Source organism: Hemitrygon akajei, chromosome 10 (genome assembly GCF_048418815.1).
Source record: "Hemitrygon akajei chromosome 10, sHemAka1.3, whole genome shotgun sequence".
Classification (NCBI taxonomy): domain Eukaryota; kingdom Metazoa; phylum Chordata; class Chondrichthyes; order Myliobatiformes; family Dasyatidae; genus Hemitrygon; species Hemitrygon akajei.
In genome coordinates, this window is record NC_133133.1 from 23,286,542 (window position 1) to 23,313,166 (window position 26,625).

General features: G+C 40.9%; 1 protein-coding gene across 4 annotated transcripts in view; it reads right to left on the reverse strand.

Annotated features, from left to right (window-relative positions):
- Window positions 1-5,697: 5,697 nt before the first annotated feature.
- The window catches only part of col4a6 (collagen, type IV, alpha 6), a 409,162-nt gene continuing 388,234 nt past the window's right edge, over window positions 5,698-26,625 (reverse strand). For all 4 annotated transcript variants that reach the window (XM_073057903.1, XM_073057902.1, XM_073057904.1 and 1 more), the window contains 7 exons: window positions 26,166-26,327; window positions 23,509-23,607; window positions 19,665-19,811; window positions 17,938-18,054; window positions 13,818-14,009; window positions 10,595-10,881; window positions 5,698-9,620 (listed from right to left, as the gene is read on the reverse strand). In XM_073057903.1, the coding sequence (XP_072914004.1) occupies window positions 9,360-9,620; window positions 10,595-10,881; window positions 13,818-14,009; window positions 17,938-18,054; window positions 19,665-19,811; window positions 23,509-23,607; window positions 26,166-26,327 (1,265 nt within the window). In that variant the 3' untranslated portion in view covers window positions 5,698-9,359. The remainder of the gene's footprint in view (window positions 9,621-10,594; window positions 10,882-13,817; window positions 14,010-17,937; window positions 18,055-19,664; window positions 19,812-23,508; window positions 23,608-26,165; window positions 26,328-26,625) is intronic.

The window sequence follows — 26,625 nt, forward strand, 5'->3', positions numbered from 1 at the left end:
CCGTCTTCCACACTGCACCATCATCAGCATACAACAACTCAGATATGTCTGAAACAATACTTAAGAAAACAGCATTAATCTTAATATTAAAAAGGAGTGGGCTACACACACTTGCCTGTGGAGTCCCATTCTCTATCTCATTCTCATTAGAAAATGTTGTTCCCACACCAACTTGTATCTTCCTGTCACTCAAAAAATCTTGAATCTAATTGAACATTCCACCACCTATCTTTTCAAGTTCAAGCAATAATCCTTGTATCCATTGCATATCATTAGCTTTCTCTACATCAAAGAAAGCTGCTACCACTGATTCTGTATAAACTTGGGCCTTATAAATATCAGATTCCAAACTTCACACAAGTCCATGATCATTTCCCCTTAATGAAATCCTGATTGGTATACAGCTAATTTTCCATGACTCTCCACAAAATAAGAAAGTTTTGCTATTACAATGTGTTCCATTATCTTACATACATATGAAGTTAGCAAAATAGGTCGATAACTGGAAGGATCTGATTGATCCTTAACAGGTGTCAATATAGGGAAAATAGCAACTAATTTCCATGAAGAGGGAAGTTGCGCTTCCACCCATATTGTGTTAAAATATTCCAAGACAAACAGAAGCTTTGAATCCTATAACTGTGTAAACATGCTATAACAATTATCATCTTTCCCCGGTAATATCTGACCAGCACTGTTATTAGTCCTTTTATGTTCAGTCAATGTAAATTCAACATCCAAGCAACAATTGGGACATTCTTTTTTCTCAGCAATCTGAGGATTGTTTCCCAAACTTGTTTTTCTATAACACCTGTCTTCCTTACTCAAATTGGCCAAACTATGTACACTGACAAATACTTTTGCTAATAATTCTGCCTTTTCAGTCAGTAACTGCTACCTTCTCCCCACCATTCAAAACCAATAATGCATCAAGTTTTCTCTCTCCTCATTTTCCATATCATACCTCAAACTTCCTCTACTAGGATCTCTTTTCCAATACTATCACAGTGTGTTCTCCAACACATTTTCTTTGCCTTTCTCACTACCTCTCTTACTATGACTTTAATGGAGTTGAGAGGAATAATAATCAGCAATGATGGAATGATAGAGCAGCCTCAATGGGCCGAATGGCCTATTCTGTTCCTATGTCTTATGGTCTTTGGTCTTAGTAAGACAGCCTTTCAATGCTGAGCTTTCTGTGCTCTTTCTAACCTCTGGTGCATTGCTGGTTTTAAATGCTCCAACATTATTGCCTTGTTTGCAGCCAGTTCTTCCCTGGAGTCAGGATTCATTCTGTTCTCTCTGAAATAAATCCAGGTTGGATTTACATATATCCTCTTCATAAGTTCAGGACAAATTAAATTACTTCATAACTAATGAAGTTCTTCTGAAATACAATATTACCACAACTGTAATGTGATTTCACAGAGTAATGCTAGACATCTAGCAATATGATGCTGACCAAGTACAGAATGTTTCACTAATATTGCCAGAGGAGCAAATGCGGATCAGAAGCATTGAGGATTACTCATCTTCTTCAAGAATTGCCATAAGTCCCATTGTGTTCATCTGGTTGGACAAATAGGGCCTTCTCATTCAGAAGTCAGCCGCTTTAGTACTCCAATGAAACATTAACAGAGATTGCTCCACACACATTTCTGGTGGGACTTATATCTACAGTACAATATCCTGACTAATGGCTTAATCAAGTCCACATAAATTGTAATTGCTCTGGCTTGTTATTGCAATCTCTCTCCACTTGCCAAGGATCACTTCACTCTCATGATTCCTTTAAATCAGCGATTCCCAACAGGGGTGGTTACGAGTCCTAAGGGAACATTAGGGGAAATAGAAGTCGTCAGAGGGATGGTAAGTGGCACCCTAACTTGAAGCATGAGACCTGACTGACAATTAGTAGAGCAAGCATTTCCAAAATAAAAGGATGAGGCACAGGAAGAACCATAGCTCTGCAGGCGGTGAGTACTCGTCGCCACAACACATCTGAAACTTGGCAATCTCATCTGACCTTACCAACCAAACAGACATTATTGGGGATGCAAAAGTTAGCAGCCTGGGTGCCCAACAGTTCCCCTTGACCTGTGGCATGGAAAAAGTTCATGCAATTTAACAGTAAGTCAAGTACTGTCTCGCAACTTTCTCAAATGATCTACAGAAAACAGGTTGTGCAATGATACAGCACTGGCCAGAACCAAGCGGTGAAATAGAGCCATCATTCCATCGTGTCACCATGCAGTCATCATCAACATCCGACAGGCATTCCCAGCTTGTGTTAACTTTTAAATTTTAATTTAGCCCGTTAATGATTGTTAAACAATGATGTAAAAGACATCCTGAAAAGGCTAATTTCATCTTCCAGAAGATGAAAGAAACATTTGAACAGTGTTGGACACTCGAGTCATTTGCCAAGAAAGCTGAAACTGACCTTGATAGTGGCCTCATTGCTTTCTTTAACATTTCCAAAATGACAGCAGAGTATGGAAAATCTTATACAAGTGGTGAAAGATTAATAATGCCTGCTATATCAGAAGTGTTCACCACTGTTCTCAAATGGATACTAATATTTTAAAATCAGTTCCTTTGAGTAATAACTCTATAATTAGTTGTATTGATGAAATGAGTGAAGACATTGAGTATCATCTGTGTAGAAAGCTACAAAATACAGAATTTGGGATACAATTGGATGAGTCAAATGTATGAGACCATGAGGCATTGCTAATGGCATATAACACTTTATCAAAAATGGAAACATTTATGAAGAGACTTTCTTTTACAAAAAGTTAAAAGATTATATAAATAGAGACTCCATCTATGACAAGCTTAAAGTGTATATTGAGGATAAAAGCATTGTGATTTCAACATGATTTCTTGTGCAACAGATGGAACACCTTATATGACAGGTCACCATGCTGGTTTAGTGGCACTTATGAAAAGATAAATTCCGAGTCTGCTTGAAATGCATTGTGTAATTCATCATCAACATCCTGCAGCCAAATCCTCAGCCAGTGACATTGTTCAAGCACGACTCTTGTAATATTTGCTATCAACAAAATTAATTAAATAGCAGAATATTTTACCAGCTATGCCAAGATAATGATGAAGAGTTTGACCACTTGCTTTTTCACACTGAAGTGCACTGGCTGCCAACAGGCTGCTGCTTAAAACATTCCTTTGATCTTTTTGATACTGAGATTGTATTTTTGCTCAAAGTTGACAAGAGCTTGGGAAACAAGATTGAACTTCTATGTGGAGATGTGGCATACCTAGCCGATCTGTATGACAAAATGAACATTATAAATATGAAACTGCCAGGTGAGAATTTCAATTTAGTCCAGACGAAAAGTGCAGTGTCCACTTTCATTGGAAAATTAGAAATATACAAGCAAAACATCAGGAGAAGAACGTTCTCACAGTTTCACTGCACGGAAAATATGACACTCTCTTTCCCAGACAGTGATTTGCAAGAGTGCTGCTTACTCCCACAGTCACTGAAGAAGAATTTTCAGAATCGATTCAAGGATTTGAACGATCTGGAAATTCCAGACTGAATAATTAACCCATTTCTTTTCAAGGTGGAAGAACAGGAAGAGGGTTGCAAGAAGAAATTACCAAAATTCAGAATGATGAAGCAGCAAAAGTGCTTTTCAAAAATGTCAGCTTTTGTGGTATGTGGCTACACTGTCATACAAAGTTTCCTGGATTTTGGAGAAGCGCCAAACTATTCTTTATTGCATTTCCAACTTCTTACTTGGTTGAAAGAGGCTATAGTGCAGTGAACCACATACTCACAAGAAGAGTAACCGCTTGGACATTGTTACGCCCGGCAACTGAAGGCTTTTCCTGTCATAACTCTCGCGAAAAACCATCAAGCTCAAGGATCACACTTATTTCAAAGTTGTGCACAGTACACAGGCACTGTGTAAGCTAGGTTTAAAGAAAAATAGAAATTTAAAGCAGAACAGTTTTCCTCATTTTAGCATATGATAGGCATTTTTTTACACTATGTGGGTACTGGAAAGTATATTGTGCCTAACAGGGGTATTGGCAAGTATGAAGGTACAATGTCAGGAGGTGTATGGTCATTTACTTCGGTAGAAAAAATGAGACGGTTGACTATTTTCTACATGGAGAGAAAATACAGAATACTGGGACACAAGAGGGACTTGGGATCCCTTGTGCAGGATTCCCTAAAGGCTAATTTGCAGGTTGAGTCTGTGGTGAGGAAGGCAAATGCAATGTTAGCATTCATTTCAAGAGGACTAGAATATAAAAGAAAGGACGTAATGTTGAGACTTTATAAAGCACAGGTGAGGCCTCACTTGTTGAATTGTGAGCAGATTTGGGCCCCTTATCTTAGAAATGATGTGCTGAAACTGGAGAGGGTTCAAATGAAGTTAGCAAAAATGATTCCAGAATTGAATGGCTTGTTATATGAAGAGTGTTTGATGGCTCTGGGCCTGTATTTGTTGCAGTTCAGGAGAATGACCTCATTGAAACTTATCAAATGGAAAAAGTAGATGTGGAGAGGATGTTTCCTATGGTGGGAGAGTCTAAGACCAAAGGACACAGCCTCAGAATAGAGGGGCGTCCTTTTAGAATGGAGACGAGGATGAATTTCTTTCACCAGAGTGCTGAATCTGTGGAATTCTTTGCCATAGGCAGCTGTGGAGGCCAAGTCTTTATGTATATTTAAGACAGAGGTTGATAGATTCTTGATTGATCAAGACATGAAGGGTATGGGATATGGGGAGAAGGCGGGACGTTTTGGCTGAGAGGAAAATTGTATCAGCCATGTTGAAATGGCAGAGCAGACTCTGTGGGCCAATTGGCCTAATCCTGCTTCTATCGCTTTCGGTCAAATCAGACAGGTCACAATGCACATCCCCAAAGAATAGGGGCAAAATTGTACCCACTGTTGCTCTCATCCTGATAACCACAATTGCATGTGGCTGTATCAGACTGTGGCTTCGGGGTATATGTCCCCCAAGCTGAGGTTCTATCAGTCCCTAGTGTTGCAGAAGAGAGGATCAGCTCCTCTACTGGATATTGCCACACAGCTTATCGTTTGTGTAAAAGGACTTCCAAGTAAACACTTTTGATCTTAAGTCCATCAAGCAGTGGTCAGCAAGAAACATCCTTCACAGCCTACAGGTCAGTGACACTGTATTCTCTAAGCAAATTGTCCAAACTCTCTGGTAGACGACCTCATCACAAGATCTGACTAACAAGTACTAAGCAGATTGGCTGGTTGTGAGTGGGTCTTCCCAATCAGATATCAGCCTCAATACACACTGCCCTTGGGATGGATGCTGTTAAAAAGGGCACACTTCTAGAGACCAATGCAGGGATCTGTGTCCCATTTCCTCCCCACCAGCTCCATATCAGAGGATGTCTGATCTACAGGCTCTTCCCAGGGCTACAAACTGAGACAGATATCAAATTTCACTGGAAGGTCAACCTGGCGTCCACAGACCCTTTGGTTAATGGTAGGGGCCACTAGCATTAAAAATCTTGGGAAGTCTGGATCTAGAAATGTAATATTTGCCATTCCTCTTGAAGTACAGTGTCAACTGTTGCTGAAATTGGGATAAATTTCATCTGGGCCCAGATCCTCTATTTATTGAGCTTATTGTTACTAGGCATTTGCAGTTAGCAAGCAAAGGAAACTAAACATAATCCTTTTGTCAGACACGAGTTTATTATTTTGCCAGTTCATATCTCTGTAACATCAATGGTCAAGGAAAAGCAAAGCTGTCTTGCTAGCATTTAACATTTGGTGATTATAAATTGAATTTATACAGCTTCATATTCTTTTAGTACAAACATTTAAATTTAAAATTTCAGTTGCACCAAATACCATTTGAAGATATAAGTATTAATTCTAGGTATAGAGATCTCAGACAAAACAATAAAAATCTGAAGATTTGGATTGTCAGCTTGTTAAAAATGAGGAAAAGATCAGTTAACAGATAATAAGTGCAATTGACAGCAATTCAGCTGAATTTAGAAGTGTGATTTCTTTCTTAGCCACCTGTGGCAGAGCTGCTAGTCCAGAAAGGGTAGGGGCAATTTTCTTATGGGGTGGGGGAGGGTGGTATTCAAGTGCTCACAAGTGGGCTCAGTGGAATATGGTTGCACCCTAATTCCCTTTAATGAAAAGCTAGGTTGTAGGCTACAGCAGTGCATTGAAATAATTGAAATAGCACCATGAGAGTGACACAGTAGTGTAGTGGTTAGCACAACGCTATTACAGCACCAGCAACCCGGGTTCCATTCCCACCACTGCCTGTAAGGAGTTTGTACATTCCCCCCGCGGCTGCATGGATCTCCTCCATGTGCTCTGGTTTCCTCCCACATTCCAAGGACATAGAGGGTGTAGTAGATTAATTGATCACATGGGTGTAATTGAGTGGCATGGTAAGAGGCTGGAAGGGCCTGTAACCGTGCTGTATCTCTAAATAAATGTGAATACCAACATATTAGGGGTTTTGAAAACACGTTGTTTTTCTTTTACATGAAGAGTCACTGTTTTTGGAATGCTTTTGGCAAAAAAAAGTATATTCGTATTCTACCATCATTTGCAGATTTGAAAAATCTATCCGCAGATTTCAAGAATGGATCCAAATCTTTACCAGGCTTCTAATAATGTCTTCTGCTGGGTTTTGGGACATGGCAGATGATTGGATCCTCAGTGACAAAGCTAGAATCTGGCCTTACAATGCTATAAAAACATAACTCTTCATGAAGGTCTCATGGGACAGTTAAGCTGTTCCTGTACATCCAATTTCTATCTTCTTGCTAAAACAAAACTTTTTCTGCAGTATAAAGGGATGCCTCTGAGAAAAAAGGTACCAAGTTCAGAATAACTGGCTGCACTGCTTTGTAAAATGTCCCTGCTGGGATCCATAGCATCTGTGGATTATAAATATTGAACAATAAAGAAGCAAGCTTTGTCCCGTCAGATTGATATTACATGTCCAGAAATCATTTATCACTTTACCTCATTCATGCTGGTGACTAATATTATCACACTCATTTACAACTGAGACCAATAGACTCAAGCAGACATGATAAGCAACAGATACTATAGATTTCAAAACAGGTTGTATCAAAGCATTGTATTTATGAAGTACTGCAGAAACCACCAGCAGCTCTATTTCAGGGTGGTTAGGATCTCTTGCATATGATTTGAGCATTAAATCAAGCCCCCTTCATTTATGAAACACACTTATAATGGCGGAGCAACTCAGCAAGTCGGGCAGCTCCTATGGAAAGGATTAAACTGTCAATGCTTTGGGCAGAGACCCTTCATCAAGACAGGAAAGGAAGGGGACTGAAGCCAGACGCTGCTTGACTTGCAGTTTCTATGTGTTGTTCAAGATTTCCAGCATCTGTAGAATTTCCTGTGTTTACCATTTCTTTTTTAAGTCTTCTAAGGTTTAATTTTCTTTTCAATCAACTTCCTCTGAGCGAAGGGGAGACAAATCTTCCAACAGAATGTATTTTTAAGAGGTTTTATAGGATAGCAATTGCAAGGATGCATATGCATCTTATCTTTGTTCTCTGTTAACACACCATTAAATGCTGAAATATGTGCCAATGTGTCTTGCTTAGCCAGCATGAAACTGGTTTTACAATGGTCTCTTTTCCAATTTTTGGTAATGAATAAAACATTCAACTTTTTTTGTGGAATAAAGTATTCTGTACTGGCATGAAATAATGACTGAGAGACTTCACCATGTGAGTCAAAGCCAAATGGATTTGCAGAAGGTGACTGTTTATGCATTGCTCTAAGCTTACAGAAAATTTAGTGTTATATCCAGCCACTTCACTGAGCAGTATGAAAACTTTTTTTTATGTGGAGGAAATAAGGCAAAAGAAGCTCCATCGAACCAGGCAGATCTATCAATACATTTCTATCAATTCTCAGTTATTGCAATAACGTGGTATGAAGTGAGAAATTTCAGCAATGTTTGCACTTTCTGAGGTAGCCATGAACTTTAAAAAGAGCACCTTTGTGTTAAGTTATGTTGAGCACCTTTCCTATTTTGTCCTATAACAAAGACAGCTTTAAACCAAAATGACCATCACGATAAACTACATTTTGTTTCTGGTGGACTGCAGCAGATTGGTGTGAAAGGCAACTTGTACAATTAAGGCAGATAACATTCAAAAATATATTTTTTAACTTTGGGAGAATTGCAAGAACAATATTGGTTATAGAAAGTAAACTCAATTTTTATTTGGGTTGGTGGGAGGCTGTGACCTTCAAACTGAAATTCCACAACAAAGCAAACTAATAATGTATATACAGTACATATATACTTGAAAGCCTTCAATGCTTGGACTAATTTATTTTTAGGAGGTGACAGGTCTGGCATCCTTTGTTCAGCCTCTAAATCCACTAAGTGTCAAGGAAGACCCCTGTGATGTAGTTGAGATGCAGTAATCCACAACGCAAATCAGACGAACCATTATGGAAAATCAAAATATAATTTTACGTTAGCTTGAGAACGAATGAAAATATGAGACTGTGGGTGTCAACGTGAAGAAAGCAATAAGCATCTACCTAATGTGCCTGGTAAACACTCTCATTGCTATTTCCAACGTTAATTATTTGACCACATTCTGTTAGTTAATGAGCTGGGCCATGGTAGGGCTTACAACAATTTACCCAATATACAGCGGAACTGCTTTCCTCAGAATATATTTAAAGAAACAACTTGAGCCAGAGAGTACAACAAAGTCTCCCAATAAAAACAGGTGAATTTTTTCAGTAGAATGCAATGAGTGGAGAATAGTTAGGCACAAATTATGAGCATTAAAATCAATTATGTGCATTACAACAGGGAGAACAACATTCCAGATTTGACATTAAAGTTAACTTTGCATTTCTGCTCTGGTTGGGACTTGAAATATACATGAAAAAGCAGAGAGCTGGACCCAGCCTACTTCAGCTTTGCAATGAGTTCATACAGAGGCAAATGCTGGTCTTCGTTAGTGGTTTCTGTAGAGTCCTGCTCACATAGTAATGCAATGAGCAGAAATGAGGGACTACTATTTGAAAAGATCAGACTAGACCAGAGCCAGTGACACCGCCACTAATTGGTTCTGTTATTGGTTTGCTTATGTGGAATCTGACCTGATGAAGACAAATAAAAGCTTTTTGCACAGTGGTGGGAATGAAGTAGCACCTTGTTTTATACAGTCCGCATTAGAAACCATCTCCTTCTAATATACAGAGTTCATGAAACTTGCTGGTGACCCGCCAGAAGGGCACGCCTGTGCTAGCCAGCCGGGCAAGAGAAACGGCAGCAGGAAAACCTCTGGCCGGGCAGCGGCTACAAGTACTTAATGCAGACTTGGCAGCGGCTGACCCGCGTACGCAGTTGGCCTGCCTTCAGTGTCTCTGAGGGCGGCGACTCCTCAAACTGTCGGCTTGCCTCCACCGTCGTCAGCCAGAAGCTGTACTTGTTGGCGAAGTAGTGGCAGGTGCCGCGCGCGCCATTGCACTCAATGAAGGGTGTGGCACGGAAGTCCTCTAGGCAGGAGCCTGGTGACACGAGAGACTGGCCTCCACCTTCTGGGCCAGCAGCCGTGTGCTGAGGAAAGAAAGAGCCCAGAAGCAAGGCATTAAAAAATTGCATGATCAGCAGGTTGCCTAGCAATTACAGTCTGTGGCTAGATCATTGGATTAGCAATCTAAAAGCATGAATTAATAATCAGGAAATCAATTCAAACCCCATAGTGAAACCCAGAGAGTTTAAGTTAGGTTAAACCTGGAATTCTTAAAATGGTCACTGGAACTCATAGACTGTCTTAGATCTCTTCTGATTCACTGGACTCTGCGGAAAAACTTCCCTATTTATGACTTCAAGGCTGCTTTAATAATGTGGTCTTTATAAAAACCTGCCAAATTACATAATTCAGTAGATGTACATACTAGAAAGAAATAAAATTAATCATATGTGCTTCTGAGTCAGATTTTAAATTATTCACTTTAATTATTTATTACACTAATTCACAGCTAGCTCTACTATTGAGGACACGTTCAAGAGGTGCTTCCTCAAGAACGTGGCGTCCATCATTAAGGGCCCTCACAATTCAGAACATACCTTTCTCCGGCTGCTATCATCATGGAGAAGGTACAGGACACCGACAACCCACACTCAACAGTTCAGGAGCAGCTTCTTCCCCTCCATCATCAGATTTCTGAACGGTCCATGAACCCAAAAACACTACCTTAATTCCAGTATTCCTTTTTTTGCACTATTTATTTATTTTATAATTTATAATAATTTTATGTCCTTGCACTGTACAACAAAACAACAAATTTCATTTCATATTAGACAGTGATAATAAACCTGATTCTAATTCTACATAAAATAGCTGAATAGGTTGTGTTAGAGCTCATGTGAGATACATGATTTTCTTTTCACCCTTATCTCTGTTCGGCTCAACGTATCTTGTGAAGGAACCTTCAATCCTGACAGTCCCTGCCACACCCATTCAGTTTCTACCTATCAAACTCTTCATGGTGTCAATGCCAAGTTCGCTGAAGGAAAGCTGCACTAACCATAAGGAAAGAGTACCCTATCCAGAGGCTTCGCCAGCCACCAGGGCACTGCGGGATGGTAATGTCTTGGCTGTGTACAGCAATAGCTTGAGATGGCACCTCGCAGACAGAGCAGCGGCTGATATAATTTTGGATCAGGAAGCTGGAGACTGGCATCATGGGAATGGGAGCGGTGGTGGAAAGCCAATAGGACTTGTCATTCCTGCTTGCATAGTAGCAGACCTCGTCAACATTACAATACAGGAAAGGCATCGTGGTGAAACGAGGCAAGCACGAACCAGCCATTCCTGAAGAAAAGGGAAGACAGGAATTTTTAGAAATACTAGTAATTAGCAGAATCCAAATCCATGCCATGAAGCCCCTGCACTAATGCTACATTCACCCACCATTTTCAATGTAAACCAGATTCTTTCCACTAATAATTAACTTTTAAAGTGTCATCCTTCTCCCAATATATGCAGATCCATTCCCCCATTCATGGGGCTGACGCAAACTAAGGATGCCATGAAAATCAGCTGCCACTTAGCAACTTCTCCAAGAGGTCAGTCATTGTTGCTTCACTGTGGACAAAGCCTGATCATTCTCTTATAAGAGTCAGAGTGATTGAATCATAGAATACAACACCACAGAAACAGGCTCTTCAGCTCAGCAGTCTATTCCGAACCATTATTCTGCCTAGTTCCATTGACCCACACCTGGACCATAGCCCTTCATACCCCTCCCATCCATGTACTTAAAGTTCCCTTAAATGTTGAATTCAAACCCATTTTCACCACTCCTGCTGACAGCTCATTCCACATTCCCACCATGCTTTGAGTGAAAAAGTTCTCGCTCGTGTTCCCTTAAACATTTCACCTGTCACCTTTAACCCATGACCTTTAGTTCTAGTCTCACCCAACCTTAGTGGAAAAAGCCTGCTATCTATACCCCTCATAATTTTGTATAGCTCTATCAAATCTCCCTTCATTATCCTTCACTCCAAGGAATTAAGTCCTAAAGAATTCAACCTTCCCTGTAATTCAGGTCCTCAATTTCTGGCATCATCTTTGTAAATTTTATTTGTACTTTTTCAATCTTATTGAAATCTTTCCTGTATGTGGATGACCAGAGTATAGTAGGCAGCTGTCAATCCCAGAGGATCATGGGTTTGCACCTCTGATGGACTGTGGATGGAAGATTTGAAAAACCAGCTGCTGGCCATGCAATGGGCTCCCTCTCTCCACGTCACTGATGTAGTCCAAGGGAAGGGAAAGTGCTGATACAGGTAGGCACTAGTGTCATCGCAGAAGTTGTAAACAACATCAAACTGCCTTAGGGACCCCGGCTCCAGATTTCTTCCTTGGGGTTTATTCCCAAAGGCTTTCCCATGGGTGGGTATGGCCACAAGGCAGCAAAAATCAGAGTTCTCCTTCTTCTAGGCGGGGCTGCCGTCCAAGGCTGGCAAGTCCCTCCTGTCCAAAGGATGACCAGAAATGCACAGAACACTCCAAATTAGGCCTTACCAACATTTCTTACAACTTCAACTTTAGACTGTGCCAGCAGTGCACACACTTTGAATGGGTGAGGACTGGAAACACTCAGCTAATCCAAGACTGGCAGTTCTGAGGCCGACTACAGCATCTGAATTGTATTCTCACTGACAGATGCTGGCCCTGGCTCCTTTTTTTTTACAAAAGTTTATTCACCAACAACGCTACATAAATTTAAGATTAAAATACTATTGCTACTATCTACAACAGATTTGAGTCCCTGAGGAGGCCAAGTTTTCTCAGAATCTGCCCATGTTTCTCCAAGTTTATTCGGGCATGACTCTTGCTCCTCCTGATCATGGAGGTGTAATTCACTGGCAATGTCAATCTTCCAGTAAGAATTGAATTGAATTGACTTTATTTCTTACACTCAGAAACAGCTCCCAGCTTTTTCTTTGGAGAGGCCCACTTTAAAATCAGTTAAAACCAATTAACTTTTAGAATAAGCAATACACATAAAGTGCTGGAGAAACTCGCTCAGTCAGACAGCATCAACGGAGGGGAGTAAACAGTCAATAGTTTGGGCTGAAACTATTGGAAAGGAAAGAGGCAGAAGCCAGAATGCGTGGGGAAGGGAAACTGGTCTCCTCTATACCAGCTAGTTTGTTCTCCTTCTTCCCCCCCCCACCCCCATCTTCTTATTCTGACTTTTCCCTCCTTCTTTTCCAGTCCTGATGAAGGATCTTGGCTCAAAACATCAATTGTTTAGGACTAAGATCAGTTTTATGCACTGTACACATTTACACGTGTTAGGAATCTTTTGTGGTGTGTTGGTGCGACATCCAACAAAAAACAATTCAACAATTATAACAAATAAAGAATTATAAAGGACAGGTGTGGAATAAAATGTGCATAAATACATGGACATCAGCACATACTTACAATGTAAACAACATCATAAGAAGTGGTTTTAAGTATCTACAATGTAGTGACAGGATAATCAAAATGATTGATGGTTTTTTTCCCTCATTGATGCAACCTGACTTACCAGTCTATCAGTACTCTGTGTGTGTTGCTGTAGATTTCCAGCATCTGCAGAATCTCTTGTGTTTACTGACATTTTACAATGACAACCTTTGCTGATGACGTTGTTGTTCAGAAGTATTTTTCAAACTGGCCGGTATTCAAATACTTCCAGACCTTTCCCTGGCTGCTTACATCCAAATCATTCTCTGTTGCTGGTGATATTGTTGGATGTTAAATGTTCCTCTGAAGGCCTCTTTGAAGTCTCACAGATTATGTCACAAGACCATAAGGCAAGACGACATAGGAGCAGAAATTAAGCCACTCGGGCCACTGTCTGCTCTGCTATCCCATCATGACTGATTTATCATACCTTTCAATCCCAATCTGATGCCTTCTCCCATTAACCTTTTACACCTTTACTACTCAAGAGCCTGTCAACCTGTGATTAAATATACTAAGTGAATTGGCCTCCATAGACATCTGTAGCAATGAATTCCACAGGTACACCACATTCTGATGAAATAAATTCATCTGCATCTCTCTCCTTCTGTTCTGAGGCTGTGCCCTCTGGTCTTACACTCCCCCATGATAGCAAAAATCTCGGCCTATCTAGGTCACTCTATCGAGGCCTTTCAATATTTGATAGATTTCAATGAGAACCACCCCCCCCCCCCTCATTTTTTCTAAACTCCAGTGAGTACAGGCACAGAGCCATCAAACGCACTTACCCAGATCCTGGTTATGTGCCTTTTCTTGCCCTTCCACATACAACAAGCTGTAACCATCCCATAGTTTGTTCATCCCCAACGGGCAGACCGGCACAGTATCTGACTGACTATGCTTTACCAGTGTGTAGCCCACGCTCACACCACGGGATGGATCTCCCGGCCGTCCTGGCAAACCCTTATTCCCCGGGTAACCTATGGAAGAAAGAATTAATTAGGAAACAATGACACGTGGGAAATACCAAAGTACTGTAAACCTGTTAAGTTAATGAGAACTCTGCATGCTGGGTCAAGGTTCAAATGCATGCTGAAGTCAATTCACAACATGCAACCTTGGAACTGGAATTGGTTTATTATTGTAACATGTACCAAGTTACAGTGAAAAACTTGTCTTGTATACTATTCATACAGATTACATCGTTACATAGTGCATTGAGGTCACCATCATCTGTGTCATATGGCATGGGTGATCATGGTGTCTATGGCCATAATTGTTCTTGGCAAATTTTTCCTAAGAAGTGATTTGCCATGTTTCTTCTGGGCAGTGTCTTTGCAGGACATTGAGGTAGTATTAGATAAAACAATAACATAATTCACAATAAAGTGCAATGCAGGTAGTAGACTATAAGGTGGAAGATCATAACAAAGTAGATTGTGAGGTCCATCTATTGCACTAGGGAATCTTTCAATAGTCTTTTCAATCAGTAGTCTTGCACTGACTGCCAGCTGAGTCTCACAGGTAGCACATGAGTTAGAAGGAAAGAGTTCCAAACACCAACCCAGACACTTTTTTTCATCAAAATAAATGTTATTTATAATAAAGAATGACATGAATAAATCTCCCAATTCCTTTTTACTCTTATAATCAGAGACAATGCATCAATTAGTCTTCTGTTGTATTTTTTAAAACTATCTGCACTGTTGCCACTTGTGTGGCCTCCTGGGGTGGTTTCCTTCTACAATAGTTGAGGGGTTTCCTCACCCAACCTGGCTCCTTCCTTACCGAGCCCATTGTGGTAGCCGCACCAAACTTCAGTGCGTCATTCAGCATGTACTCCTGCAGCCTGGAATCTGCCAGTCAAGTTGAAGATCTTTCCTGTGTGTGAACCGAGAAACAGCCCATAGATCAGAGAGTCCTCTGTCATGCAGCTGCTCAGGGTGAACTGTGGCACCAGCCCTTGAAACTTTCTACAACCCACAGTGCACACAAAGGTGAGCGATCATATCCTCCCCACTGTAGTCATCTCGCGGGTAACGCACTGTGGGAGTGATGCTCTAGGAAGAGTCTGACTGGGAAGGCTCCTCTCACTGCCAGCCAGGCAAAGTCTTAATGCTTGTAATCTGGTGATTAAGTGTTCTACCACATGTTCTGGACAGTCTGCCCTGAGACCCACCCCACAGTATCCATCAAGTCCTCTTGCAACATCTGCAGGACATTCCATGCTGACCAATGCCTGATGGACTTGCTGTATTGCCACAGACATCATCCCTCAGAGCTGTATTGTGTTGAGACCAGAGTTACCCCCTTAAAATGTCCTTTGCTTTACTTGCACTATTTCAGCCAATAGTCAATTCTCAGTGAACATTAACACACTGATTTTGTGCTCAGTATCACAGATGGCTGATGTATTTCCTACAGTACAGTGGTGGCTACTCTTTGAAACCTTTTCAAGGATGATAAAAGTATTTTGTCTGCCCTGAGATAAAGCTCTATATGACTGAAATCTGGCACACAAGCATAAAGAGCATTTTGCAATGTAGGATCAAAAATGTGAAGAGTTCTGAAAGAAAAAATTGCAAACTGATACTAAACAGAGATTTAAAGAAAAACCCAGATTCACCGAGAGAGGCCGATCAACCAGTTCAGTCCATGTTAATCATCAACCACTTAATCCTACACTTCTGGGCTGCCAGAGAAAAGAACAGGATCTCCTGGTGACCACCCATTTCAATTCTAATTCTCATTCCCATTCCGATATGTCAGTCCATGGCCTCCTCTACTGCCACAATCAAGCCAAACTCAGGTTAGAGGAGCAACACCTTATTTGGGTAGCTATCAACCTGATGGCATAAACATTGATTACTCAAACTTATGGTAATTGCACCCCCCCCCCCCCAGCATTCCCCTATTCTTGTTTCCCTCTCTCACCTTACCTGCCCATCACCTCTGGTACTACTCTCCTTCTCTTCCTTCCATGGTCTTCTCTCCTCTCCTATGATTCTTCCTTCTCCAGCCCTTTATCTCTTTCAGCAACTTCCCAGCTCTTTTCTTCACACCTCCCCCCTCCTGCTTTCACCTATCACCTACCACCTTGTACTTCATCCTCCCCTCCTCCTACCTGCTTGCCCTGATTTCTCATCATTTCTTCCAGTCCTGATGAAGGGTCTTGGCCTGAAATGTTGACTGTTTACTCTTTTTCATGGATGCTGCCTGGCCTGCTGAGTTTCTACAGCTTTTTATGCGTGTTGCTTTGAATTTCCAGCATCTGCAGAATCTCTTGTGGTTGGAATCCTACATTAATCCCATTTATACTCCTTACTTTTCCAGTAATATGGGAACAGCAAGTTACTGGTCTCTGCTGCTGTCGATGCAGGACTAAACTCTCTCTCTCGATGAAGACAGAGAGCCTGTCCAAGATACCGAAGTGCTGGGTTATGGACTGTAGTTTTTGATGGACTTCAGATCAAGGTCTCTTTGGGGTGGGGGGGCTTTTGCTATTGTTTGCATGGGGGGGGTTGGTGCTTGTGCGTGGGAAGGGGAGGAGGGTATTGAGGTCCAGATGTTACTATCATTCGTTTTTTGAGGCTCCTTGTCTCATGGAAGTTTGCGAAGAGTAAGAATTTCAGGTTGTATACATTCTCTGATATCAAATTTAACCATTTGAACTTCCCCTAGGTTCAACCATATTTACAATGGCCACTAACCAACCAGCCTGCAGTTCATTAAAACTCAGGAGGAGACCAGAACAGACATAGAGAGAATTTGAAAACTTCACATACTGAAAGGCAGGATTGAACCCTGACCTCTGGAATTTGGTAGCAGTTTTACCCATTTTGACACTGTGCTGCCCCAATAAATAACAGAAAATCCAAGTGTTGCAATCTTCAGTACAGGTAGTCCCCGAGTTATGAACATCCGACTTACGGACAACTCGTCCTTACGAAATGAGGAAGGAGGACGCTGTCCGCCATTTTAAGTCAGATTGCGATACCGTCCGCCATTTTAAGTCGTTGCCGTTGACACTGTGTTGAGTATTTAACTTTGTATTTGGTTTAAATTTTTCTTAGTAAGATTCACCCTGACCCCGCCTCCCCTTTTCCGGTCGGCTAGTGGCGCAGTGAGATCAACACCGGGCTTGAGGTTCCCGAGTTCGATTTAGTGACAGACCGCTCCCGTGCCGGGTTGATGTCGATCCAGTGACTCCCGTACCATCCATGCCGGGTTGATGTCGAGCTCGCAACTAGACCTCATAAATAAAACACTGCCACCTCTAGTTTAAATTCCCACGCGGAATATTGTGGAGGATCAAATACCCAAACCCAGCACAGCCCCCACTTGTCCCATTTAACCCGTCTCAGTGCGGTGGAGTTTAGGATCCGGGGAATTCAGTGCGGTGGTCCTTAGGACCCAGCGGACCTCAGGAGCCGGCGCAACTTGGGAACCGCCGCTCGCAGTGTTTCTGTTCCATTGACGGGAAGCGATCGCGATTGAAAATAAAGTGGAAATAACAAAGCGTTTGGATAGAGGTGAAACGCCATCAGTCATTGGAAAAGCGTTAGGCTACAGTCAGTCAATGATCGGAAGAATATTAAAGGATAACGGATAAAGTGAGAATAATGGAGCATGTGAAAGGCCCTGCCCCCATGAAAGCTACAATTATTACTAAGCAACGCAGTGGTTTAATTATTGGAATACATATGTTTCTTAAGTGTTTTATATGCATAGAAGGGTAAAATATACCATATACTAAGACAAACGTTTGACTAACTGACGCTAACTAATACCGGATGTATTTGTTCTGACTTACGTACAAATCTGACTTAAAGACGGACTCAGGAATGGAACTCGTTCGTAACCCGGGGACTGCCTGTACAGTGTTTTGTTTTAATGGTATGTACTTACCCTCTGACCCAGGTAATCCAGGATATCCCTTTGGACCTGGATCTCCCACGGGACCTGGAGAGCCAGGTAATCCATTCGGTCCCACTCTGCCAGGTTTTCCAGGCTCACCTTTGAGACCTTTATCATAAAGAACAAAGAAAAATGTAAAATTTGCTATGCACACAACTCCAATATTGCTCCCATTTACAATCTCAAGGGGAGTCTGAACACCGCATCAAACAACTTTCTCAACACTAAAATTTTAATGTTTCTCCTTTGAACCCTACATTAGATTTCTTTTGGGAATGATGACCATGAACATCTCAGCTAATCACAAACAAATGCTTCATGTTTTGGTTTGTTTAACGTGCCAGTGGATAGAGATATACAAAGAAGAGTATTTTAAAGAGGAAATAATTTTGTGCAAGTAAGGAATTAGCATGGTGCATCCATGAATTATTTATACTTTTTAATATATACATTTAACTAAAGAAATAACGTTGGAACAATAAAATTATCAGCGCAGATGTTCAGTTAAAGGTTTTATGAGTTCAATTATACTGTTCGTCTCAGACTCAAATAAGCTTGTATTTTCAGCAGCATAATTAATTTAAAAACAGTAATACAATCAAAAACAAAATCAACTTCCCCTGAAAGTTTCCCACTGGCAAAATGACCCAGCCCACATGAAATCAAGGCATACAATGGTGAAATTGGTTACAATTGATTTTAAACATTTTGAGATCCTGCCTCACCAATTTGGTTAAGATTTTGAAGAGGTAACTAAGAAGATTGATGAAGCCAAGATAATAGGCATTGTCTAAATGGATATCAGTAAAGTATGTGACAAGTCTCACGTGGCTTCAGAGGGTTATAGCCTCAGCCTGCTCCATCACATACAGAAGCCTCCCTGCCAGTGAGGACCATCTACAAAAGGTGGTGCCTCAAGAAGGTAGCATTCACCACTAAGGACCCTCACCATCTGGGACATGCCCATTTCTCATTACTACCATCAGGGTGCAGGTACAGCAGCCTGAAGGCCCATACTCAACATGTTAGGAACAGCTTCTACTGCTCTGCCATCAGCTTTCTGAACAGCCCATGAACACCACTTTATTCCTCTTTTGCACTATTAATTTTATTTTTTAAATTGTAACTTATAGTCATTTTTATGCGTGCCAAGTATTGCTGCCGAAACAACAAATTTCATGACTAATGCCAGTGACAATAAACCTGATTTTGTTCCTGAATCTGAAGGGCTAGTCAAGAAGGTGACAGCATATTGGATCCTAGGTGAGCAGGTTTACAGGATCCAAAATTAGCTTGGCGATAGGAGGCAGAGTTTAACAGTGTAACAATACTTTTCTGAGGCTAAGGAAATGACGTGGCATAAATTACAAAATTATAAAAGGCATCGATAGAGTAGATAGAATCTTTTTCAGCAAGGTAGGGGTATAAAAAATCAAAGGGCACGCAGCTTCAGTGAAATGAAGGAGACTGAAAGGGAGTTTGAAGGAAAAGTATTTTTTACAAATATTGTGGTTAAATATCTGAAACCATTCCCAGACCAGGTGGTGGGACTAGATACAATTACTAGGCATAAGAAATGTAAGTCGGCAACATATAAAAAGATACAGATGTACTGCGGCAAACAGACTTAGTGTGGATGTGCAAAAATGGAAGTGCGGATGCAATGTGCTGCAATACTCTTTGACTCTAGAAATAAAGTAATGTTGCAACATGCATACCTGGAAATCCTGGAAAACCAGGGCTACCTTGGTCTCCTTGAGGGCCAGGTGATCCAGGATATCCTGGCAGACCAACATCACCCGGATACCCGGGAATCCCGTCTCCTCGTGTTGGTGTCCCTGGGGCACCTGGACGCCCTGGTAAACCTATATGGAATACAGTAATTCATAATTAATAGATGGCATAAGGAAAGAGAATGACTAGATTCACACAGATAAATCAGTTAAAGTAGAGCATGATCATTTTCAAACCGGAAGAATCACTTGGCTCTTCTACAAGATCATAGCCAAAACACAACAATTGGAATTCAATATTTCACAGTTGTCTTTCACACAGAAATCTATCTTGCTTATCAGCCGAGCTTTTGCAACGCACCGGAATGCTAAATCTTAAGGATTCACAAACTTCTAAGTGATGGAATTTCTCCAGATCTTAAATTGCTGCTAATCTGTTATCCTGAGTTCTACAGGATGTTCTCCAATCCTCTCAGTATCTGCTCTTCCAATCCGCCAGTTATTTTATATATTGCAACACAACCATCTCTAAAATTTCTAAACTTCAAAGGCTAGATCCAAATCTAAAGATCTGAGAGACTGGTAAATTTGATAGTTTTGATACATTTTAGAAATCCTAATCTGATAGAAACTTAGGTGTTTTTTTTTCTGACAAGTCTCTACACATAGTTTGTTGATCTCCACTCAATGCTAGACGCTGTTCATGAAATCTCCTTCCTATCCGTTGATTCGTGAATCTGGCCTATCCGGCGTCATGGCATTTCGAGTTGATACGATTTCTTCTGCAGAATTGTAATCCTCAGATTGCTGTTTTAACCTCTCTGCCTCTAATTGTGCTTCATTTCACCCTTCCTATTGTTAAATATTGCTGGGGAACAGAGAGACAATCGTCAATTGACATTGATGGAGATCCAACAGCCAGAATAAGTCAACAAAAAGGAAGGAGTATGGAGGGAGAGGTGTGGTAGGAGTGTGTTGTCTCATGATTCAACCTTTTAGACTGAGTATTGCTTCCATAAGCAATCCTTATTTTCCCTTATTGTTGCTGACTTTGAAAGAAATCCTGTAGAGACTATCATATAAATTTTTGAAAGTTATTGTCCCACCACTATGATCTCAAAGTTAGTTGGCCAACATGTCTCTTCTTGGTACACCACCTGTACTCAACAACTTAAGTGTGGAATAAATGACCTATTTATTATTCAAAGCAACACACACAAAATGCTGGAGGAACTCAACAGGCCAGGCAGCATCTATGGAAAAGAGTGAACAGTTGATGATTCAGGCCAAAACACTTCATCAGGGCTCAAAGGAAGGGGAGAAGTCAGAATAAGAAGGTGGAGGGAGGCAGGAAGAAGTCTAAGGTAACAGGTGATAAGTGAAACTGGGAGAGAGGGAGGGGTAAAGTGAATAGCTACGAAATTGATCGGGGGAAAAAGGTAAAGGGCCAGAGAAGGGGGGAGTCTGATAGGAGTGGAGAGAATATCATGGAAGAAAGGGAAGGGAAGAAGCGCCAGAGGGAGGTGATGTGTTGGTAAGAAGAGAAAGTGTGAAAGGAAAACAAGACAGGGGAATGGTAAAGGGTTGGGGGCAATTACCTGAAGTTTGAAAAATCAATGTTTGTGCCATCAGGTTGTAAGCTACTCAGATGGAATATAAGGTGTTGCTCTTCTGACATGAGTTTAGCCCCATCGTGGCAGTAGAGGAGGCCATGGACTGAATAGAAACATAGAAAACCTACAGTACAATGCAGGCCCTTCGGTCCACAATGCTGTGCCGAACATGTACTTACTTAGAAATTACCTCTGGTTACCTATAGCCCTCTATTTTTCTAAGCTCCATGTACCCATCCAGGATTCTCTTAAAAGACCGTATTGTATCCGCCTCCACCACTGTCACTGGCAGCCCATTCCACACACTCACCACTCTCTGCGTAAAAAACTTACCCCTGACATCTCCTCTTCCATGCACCTTAAAACTGTGCCCTTTTACGTTAGCCATTTCAGCCCTGGGAAAAAGTCTCTAACTATCCACATGATCATCTTATACACCTCTATCAGGTCACTTCTCATCCTCTGTCACTCCAAGGAGAAATGGCCAAGTTCACTCAACCAAAGCCAAGCTCTGACATGTCAGAATGTGAATGGGAACTAGAATTGAAATGTGTGCCACCAGGAGATCCTGCATTTCCTGGCAGACCAAAAATGAAGGATTAGATGGTTGATGGTCCGGAATGGACTAAACTGATTAAAGGCCCTTTATCGGTGAATCCCAGGTCTTTTTTGTGCTCTACTTTTCTATGATTTTATGATTCTAATAGATGGAATCAATGGAAGTAAAAAGTGATAATTCCCCAAGACCTGATGACCTGAATCCTTGTGTTTTGAAAAGTTGACTTTGGTGAATTATGCTATAGATGCCTTCATCCAAAATTCCATGGATTCTTCAAGGGTTATTACACTTTGGAAAGGGTTAATCTCTTATCTAAGAACAGGGGAGGAGAGAAAATAGGGAGGTTTAGAACAATTAGGAGGAGATCAGTAGTAGAGAAAATGTTATAATCTATTTATTATGAAGCAAATGGAAAAGAGACACTCCAGAAAGTGATTAACAGGATTGGATGGAGTATCTGGATGGGGAAATAGATCCAGAAAAGCAATCTCAGCACCAACTAACTGACTGCTCTGACCATGACATGCTGGGCTTATTAGCAAAGTTGCTTCTCAGGCACACCTCCACATGAATTTTACAAATGTTTGCAGGTGCAGTATTGCTAATAATAGGTAAACCATTACGTTGTGCAATAATCAAGTGCCTGGGGCAATAAGGTATGGTGGCACTTCTCCAGTTCCTTGGCATCACTTGGTTCATTGGAGCATGGGCACTGTTTGTACTGGAGATAATTTTGGGCAGAAAATGTGTAATCTGAATGATAATATCTATCCCATTGTATTTTATCTCTATCAATATTCTCTACTTATAATTAAATTGTGTTCATATACAAAACAAAAATTAAATTTCCATTCAATTTAACACCAGTAATCCCATTTTAGCAACTTCAAACTTTTTGTAAAAGATATCCATTCCATTATATCTTTCTCTCCATGAACAGTTTTATTCCTTTGTAACCAATTGATACCGGTTTTGAAATTAATTTTGAAAAAAGACCATAATATATATAGGAGCAGTATTAGTCCATCAAGTCTGCTCCAGCATTCCATCATGGCTGAGTTACTACCCCTCTCACCCTATTCTCTTGACTTCTTTCTGTAATCTTTGATTGTTTTACTAATCAAGAACCTACTAACCTCCTCTTCAAACTTGACCTTATAGCCCTCTGTGGCAATGAATTCCACAGAATTACTACCATCTGCCGAAAGAAATTCCACATTTCTGTTTTAAAGGGCTGTCCATCTATTCTGAGGCTGTGTCCTCTAGTCCTAGACTCTCATCACTATTGGAAACATGCTCTCCACGTGCACTCTATGTAGGCTTTTCAATATTCGATAAGTTTCAATGAGATCTCTACCCCCAATCTTCTAAAGTCCATTGAGTACAGAGCCAGAGCCATCAAACGCTCCTCGTATATTAACCCTTTTATTCCCCACATCATTCTCGTAAACCTCCTCTGGCCCTTCTCTGATACCAATATGCCCCAAAAATGCTCACAATATTCCAAACACCTTCTGACCAATAAAGATTCAGAACGGAATGTAAGTAATATGTTAGGCTACTGAAATACTGAATTTCCTGGAATATTAATTTGTTAATATTAACTTACTGAATAAGCTTATGCCAGCAAGAAGGAGAACACAATATTACATCTTACCTCTCCGACCAGGATCCCCTCGTGGTCCAGGATAGCCTGGCTCACCAGCAGGACCATCTGTTCCTGGGAATCCCATTCTACCTGGTTCTGATGTTTGACCTAAAACCAAGCATTAAGATTTTTTTACATTTAAATATGGATTTAATAGCATTCTAGCTATAAAGCAATTGAACAGAATATAAATCTGAGAATTTTAATAAAAGAACACCTTGAAATAATAAATACAAAAACATGAAAAGAAAATGAGTAGGGTCGGTGTAGGTTTATGGAAGGGAAATCAAACTATTGGAGTTCTCTGAGTAAAATAGATAAGGATTAACCAATGAATGTGGGATATTTGGATTTTCTGAAGGCTGTGGATAATGTCCCACACAGGAGACTGGTCATGGTTAGAGCCCTTACTACATCTACATGGAGTGTGACTTAGTTCTCAGACAGAAAGAGAAGGAATAAGCAGATTTCTCCCAGGTTGACAGGCTGTGACTAGTGGAATTTATTTATTTATTGAGATATAATGTGGAATAGCCCTTCCAGCCCTTCAAGCTACACTACCCTGCAATGACTAATTTAACCCTGTCCTAAACACAGGACAACTTACAATGACCAACTACCGGACCAACTGGTGTGCCTTTGGACTGTGGGAGGAAACTCACAGACACAAGGAGAACGTGCCAATTCCTTACAGTGGTGGGAAATGAACCCAGGTCACTGGTGCTGTAAAGCATTGTATTAAGCACTACACTAGCGTGCTGCCTGAATAAGGCAGGGAATGGCTGTATGGCCCAGCTACTCCCAACCCACAATAACAAATTCACTGAAGGAACAACAAGTCACATTTCTAAGTCTGCTGATGGGATTGTGAGGGAACAGGAGAACATAAAGAGACTTCACTGGGAAATTACTATTGGGGGTGGAGGCGCAGAATCTGAAAATTCACACTCAGTGATCCAGAAACAGCTTCTTTCCCTCTGCCATCTGATTTTGAAACAGTCTTTGACCCCTGGACACTGCCTTGTTATTCCTTTTTATGATCTATTTATTTATTTGTGTACTTTATAGTAATCTTATGCCCTTGCACTGCACTGCTGCTGTAAAGCAAATCTCACATCATATATGACAGTGGAAATAAATATGATTCTGAAAATTATAAGCAGACTGTGTGGACAAGAACACTGAAAATGCAATATATTGTGGAAAAACGTGACATTATTGACACAAGAGCAAAAAAGATGTAGAATACAGTTCATTCACAGGTAATGAATGACTTCCATTTTTACAGATGTCTTCAAAATGATTATGTCCATAAAATCAGAAAATACACAAAAAAATCACTTGATATGATAACCGTATCTCCACAGTTCTTTCAGACTCTTCCACTCCGTCCCAAAATGACAACTGTTTATTTCCCTCCATAGACGCTGCCTGACTCATTGAGTTCTTCCAGCATTTTAGGTTGTGGAGAATTTCCTGATTGGTATGCTCTGGATTTGGCCACCTCACAGGAACAGAAGGATAGCCACCTGAAGGAGTAGGAAGAGCCATAAGGTGCAAGCAGTTGTGACTGCTCAGGGTGGCAACGCTGAAGCAGGATAATCAACATCATGGTAGCAGTGGGAAAGGGATTGAATTGAATGGAAACAGTGAAGGGCATTCGGTAGAGCAGATTACATATTTAGGGGAGCTGAAAGATGTTTCTGTGACCATCGTCATGAGAACCCCATGACTATGGACTCCCTGCTTTTCAGAATCAGCAGAATCTCTAGTGCTTGGTTAATTTCTCGATGGGATTCTCATAATTATAAAATATTGTCAATAAATATATGTATTAAAGCAACACACACAAAATTCAGGAACTTAGCAGGCCAGGCAGTACTTATGGAAAAGAGTAAACAGTCGACATTTCAGGCCCTTATGAAACATCAAGCTAACAGTTATTCTACAAACTTAAAAAACAAACAAAGATGCATTTAATGGCATGGAGTCATTCATATTAAATTAATCCCTCCCTCCAAAATATACTGCACCAAAATGAACCTTAAGATGTGGCTTCAGAGATAATTGTATGCATCTTTGACACTCTCCTTCTCTGACAGGAGGATACATTTTAGGGATGCTGGAGGATGATGATCTCATATGAAGGAAATACGTAAGCTACGAGCAGATGGTTTCTGATGTAAATATTTAATCCCCAGTGGATACAGAAAAAACCACCAAAAAAACCACAACCTTGTCATGTTTTGGAGGCTTGTCTGACTAAATGACTCAGACAGCTATATTGGCTGGATTCAGGGCTTTATGCTTTGGCTCTTGGTAGAGTCACCCATGCCAAACAGGTCAAACTAGGAGGGGTCCACTGGTCCTCCAGGGTTGGGGGTTCAGCTCAAGGCTGACAACCCCGGCGACTGAAAAAAAAATTGTTATGGAAGCAGCAATGAAGTCTCCTTCTACATCTGAGCTCGACTGTATTCCTGAGACTTGTATGACTGACAGTGGTGAAAACTGAGAGGAAGCTGCTGACACCATGAAGGAATCTCTAAGCACCGCCAGAGATGGATGACCTTCACTGCTATCATAAACGTCAGTGGTGTACCAGGCAGTAAGGTACTGAAGCATCAAGTTGAACCAGCAATAAAGCTTCACTTTAATGTAATTCTTACCCTTTAATCCTGGAGAACCTTGAATTCCTGGGTTTCCTGGATATCCACTATCTCCTGGCATACCTGGTGGTCCAGAGGGCCCTGAATAACCTGGACTTCCAGGATCTCCTTTTATCAGCAGGGTAGGTAGTGGTCCTGGAGGTCCAGGAAAACCTTGAGAACCTACAAAATATAAAACAAATGTAAACCTCAGTTTGTAAACATGATTTACTTTTGTCTCTACTTGCTTGATAGTATTCATCCAAGGCGAGCAAGACATTTCAGATGAAAACTTTCAGAGAACTCTTAAAGTGCCTATTATGTAAAAGTTGCCTCAAAGTGTGATCAATGAGTTACAAAGGTGGGGACAGTTTAGCGAGGGATTTTTAATTTTGAGTCAAGGTGACTGAAAGACAAGTGCCGATATTTCAAATTTTTCAAGAGAAACTTTTATCTGGGAACTGGTGAAAAGTTTGATCCT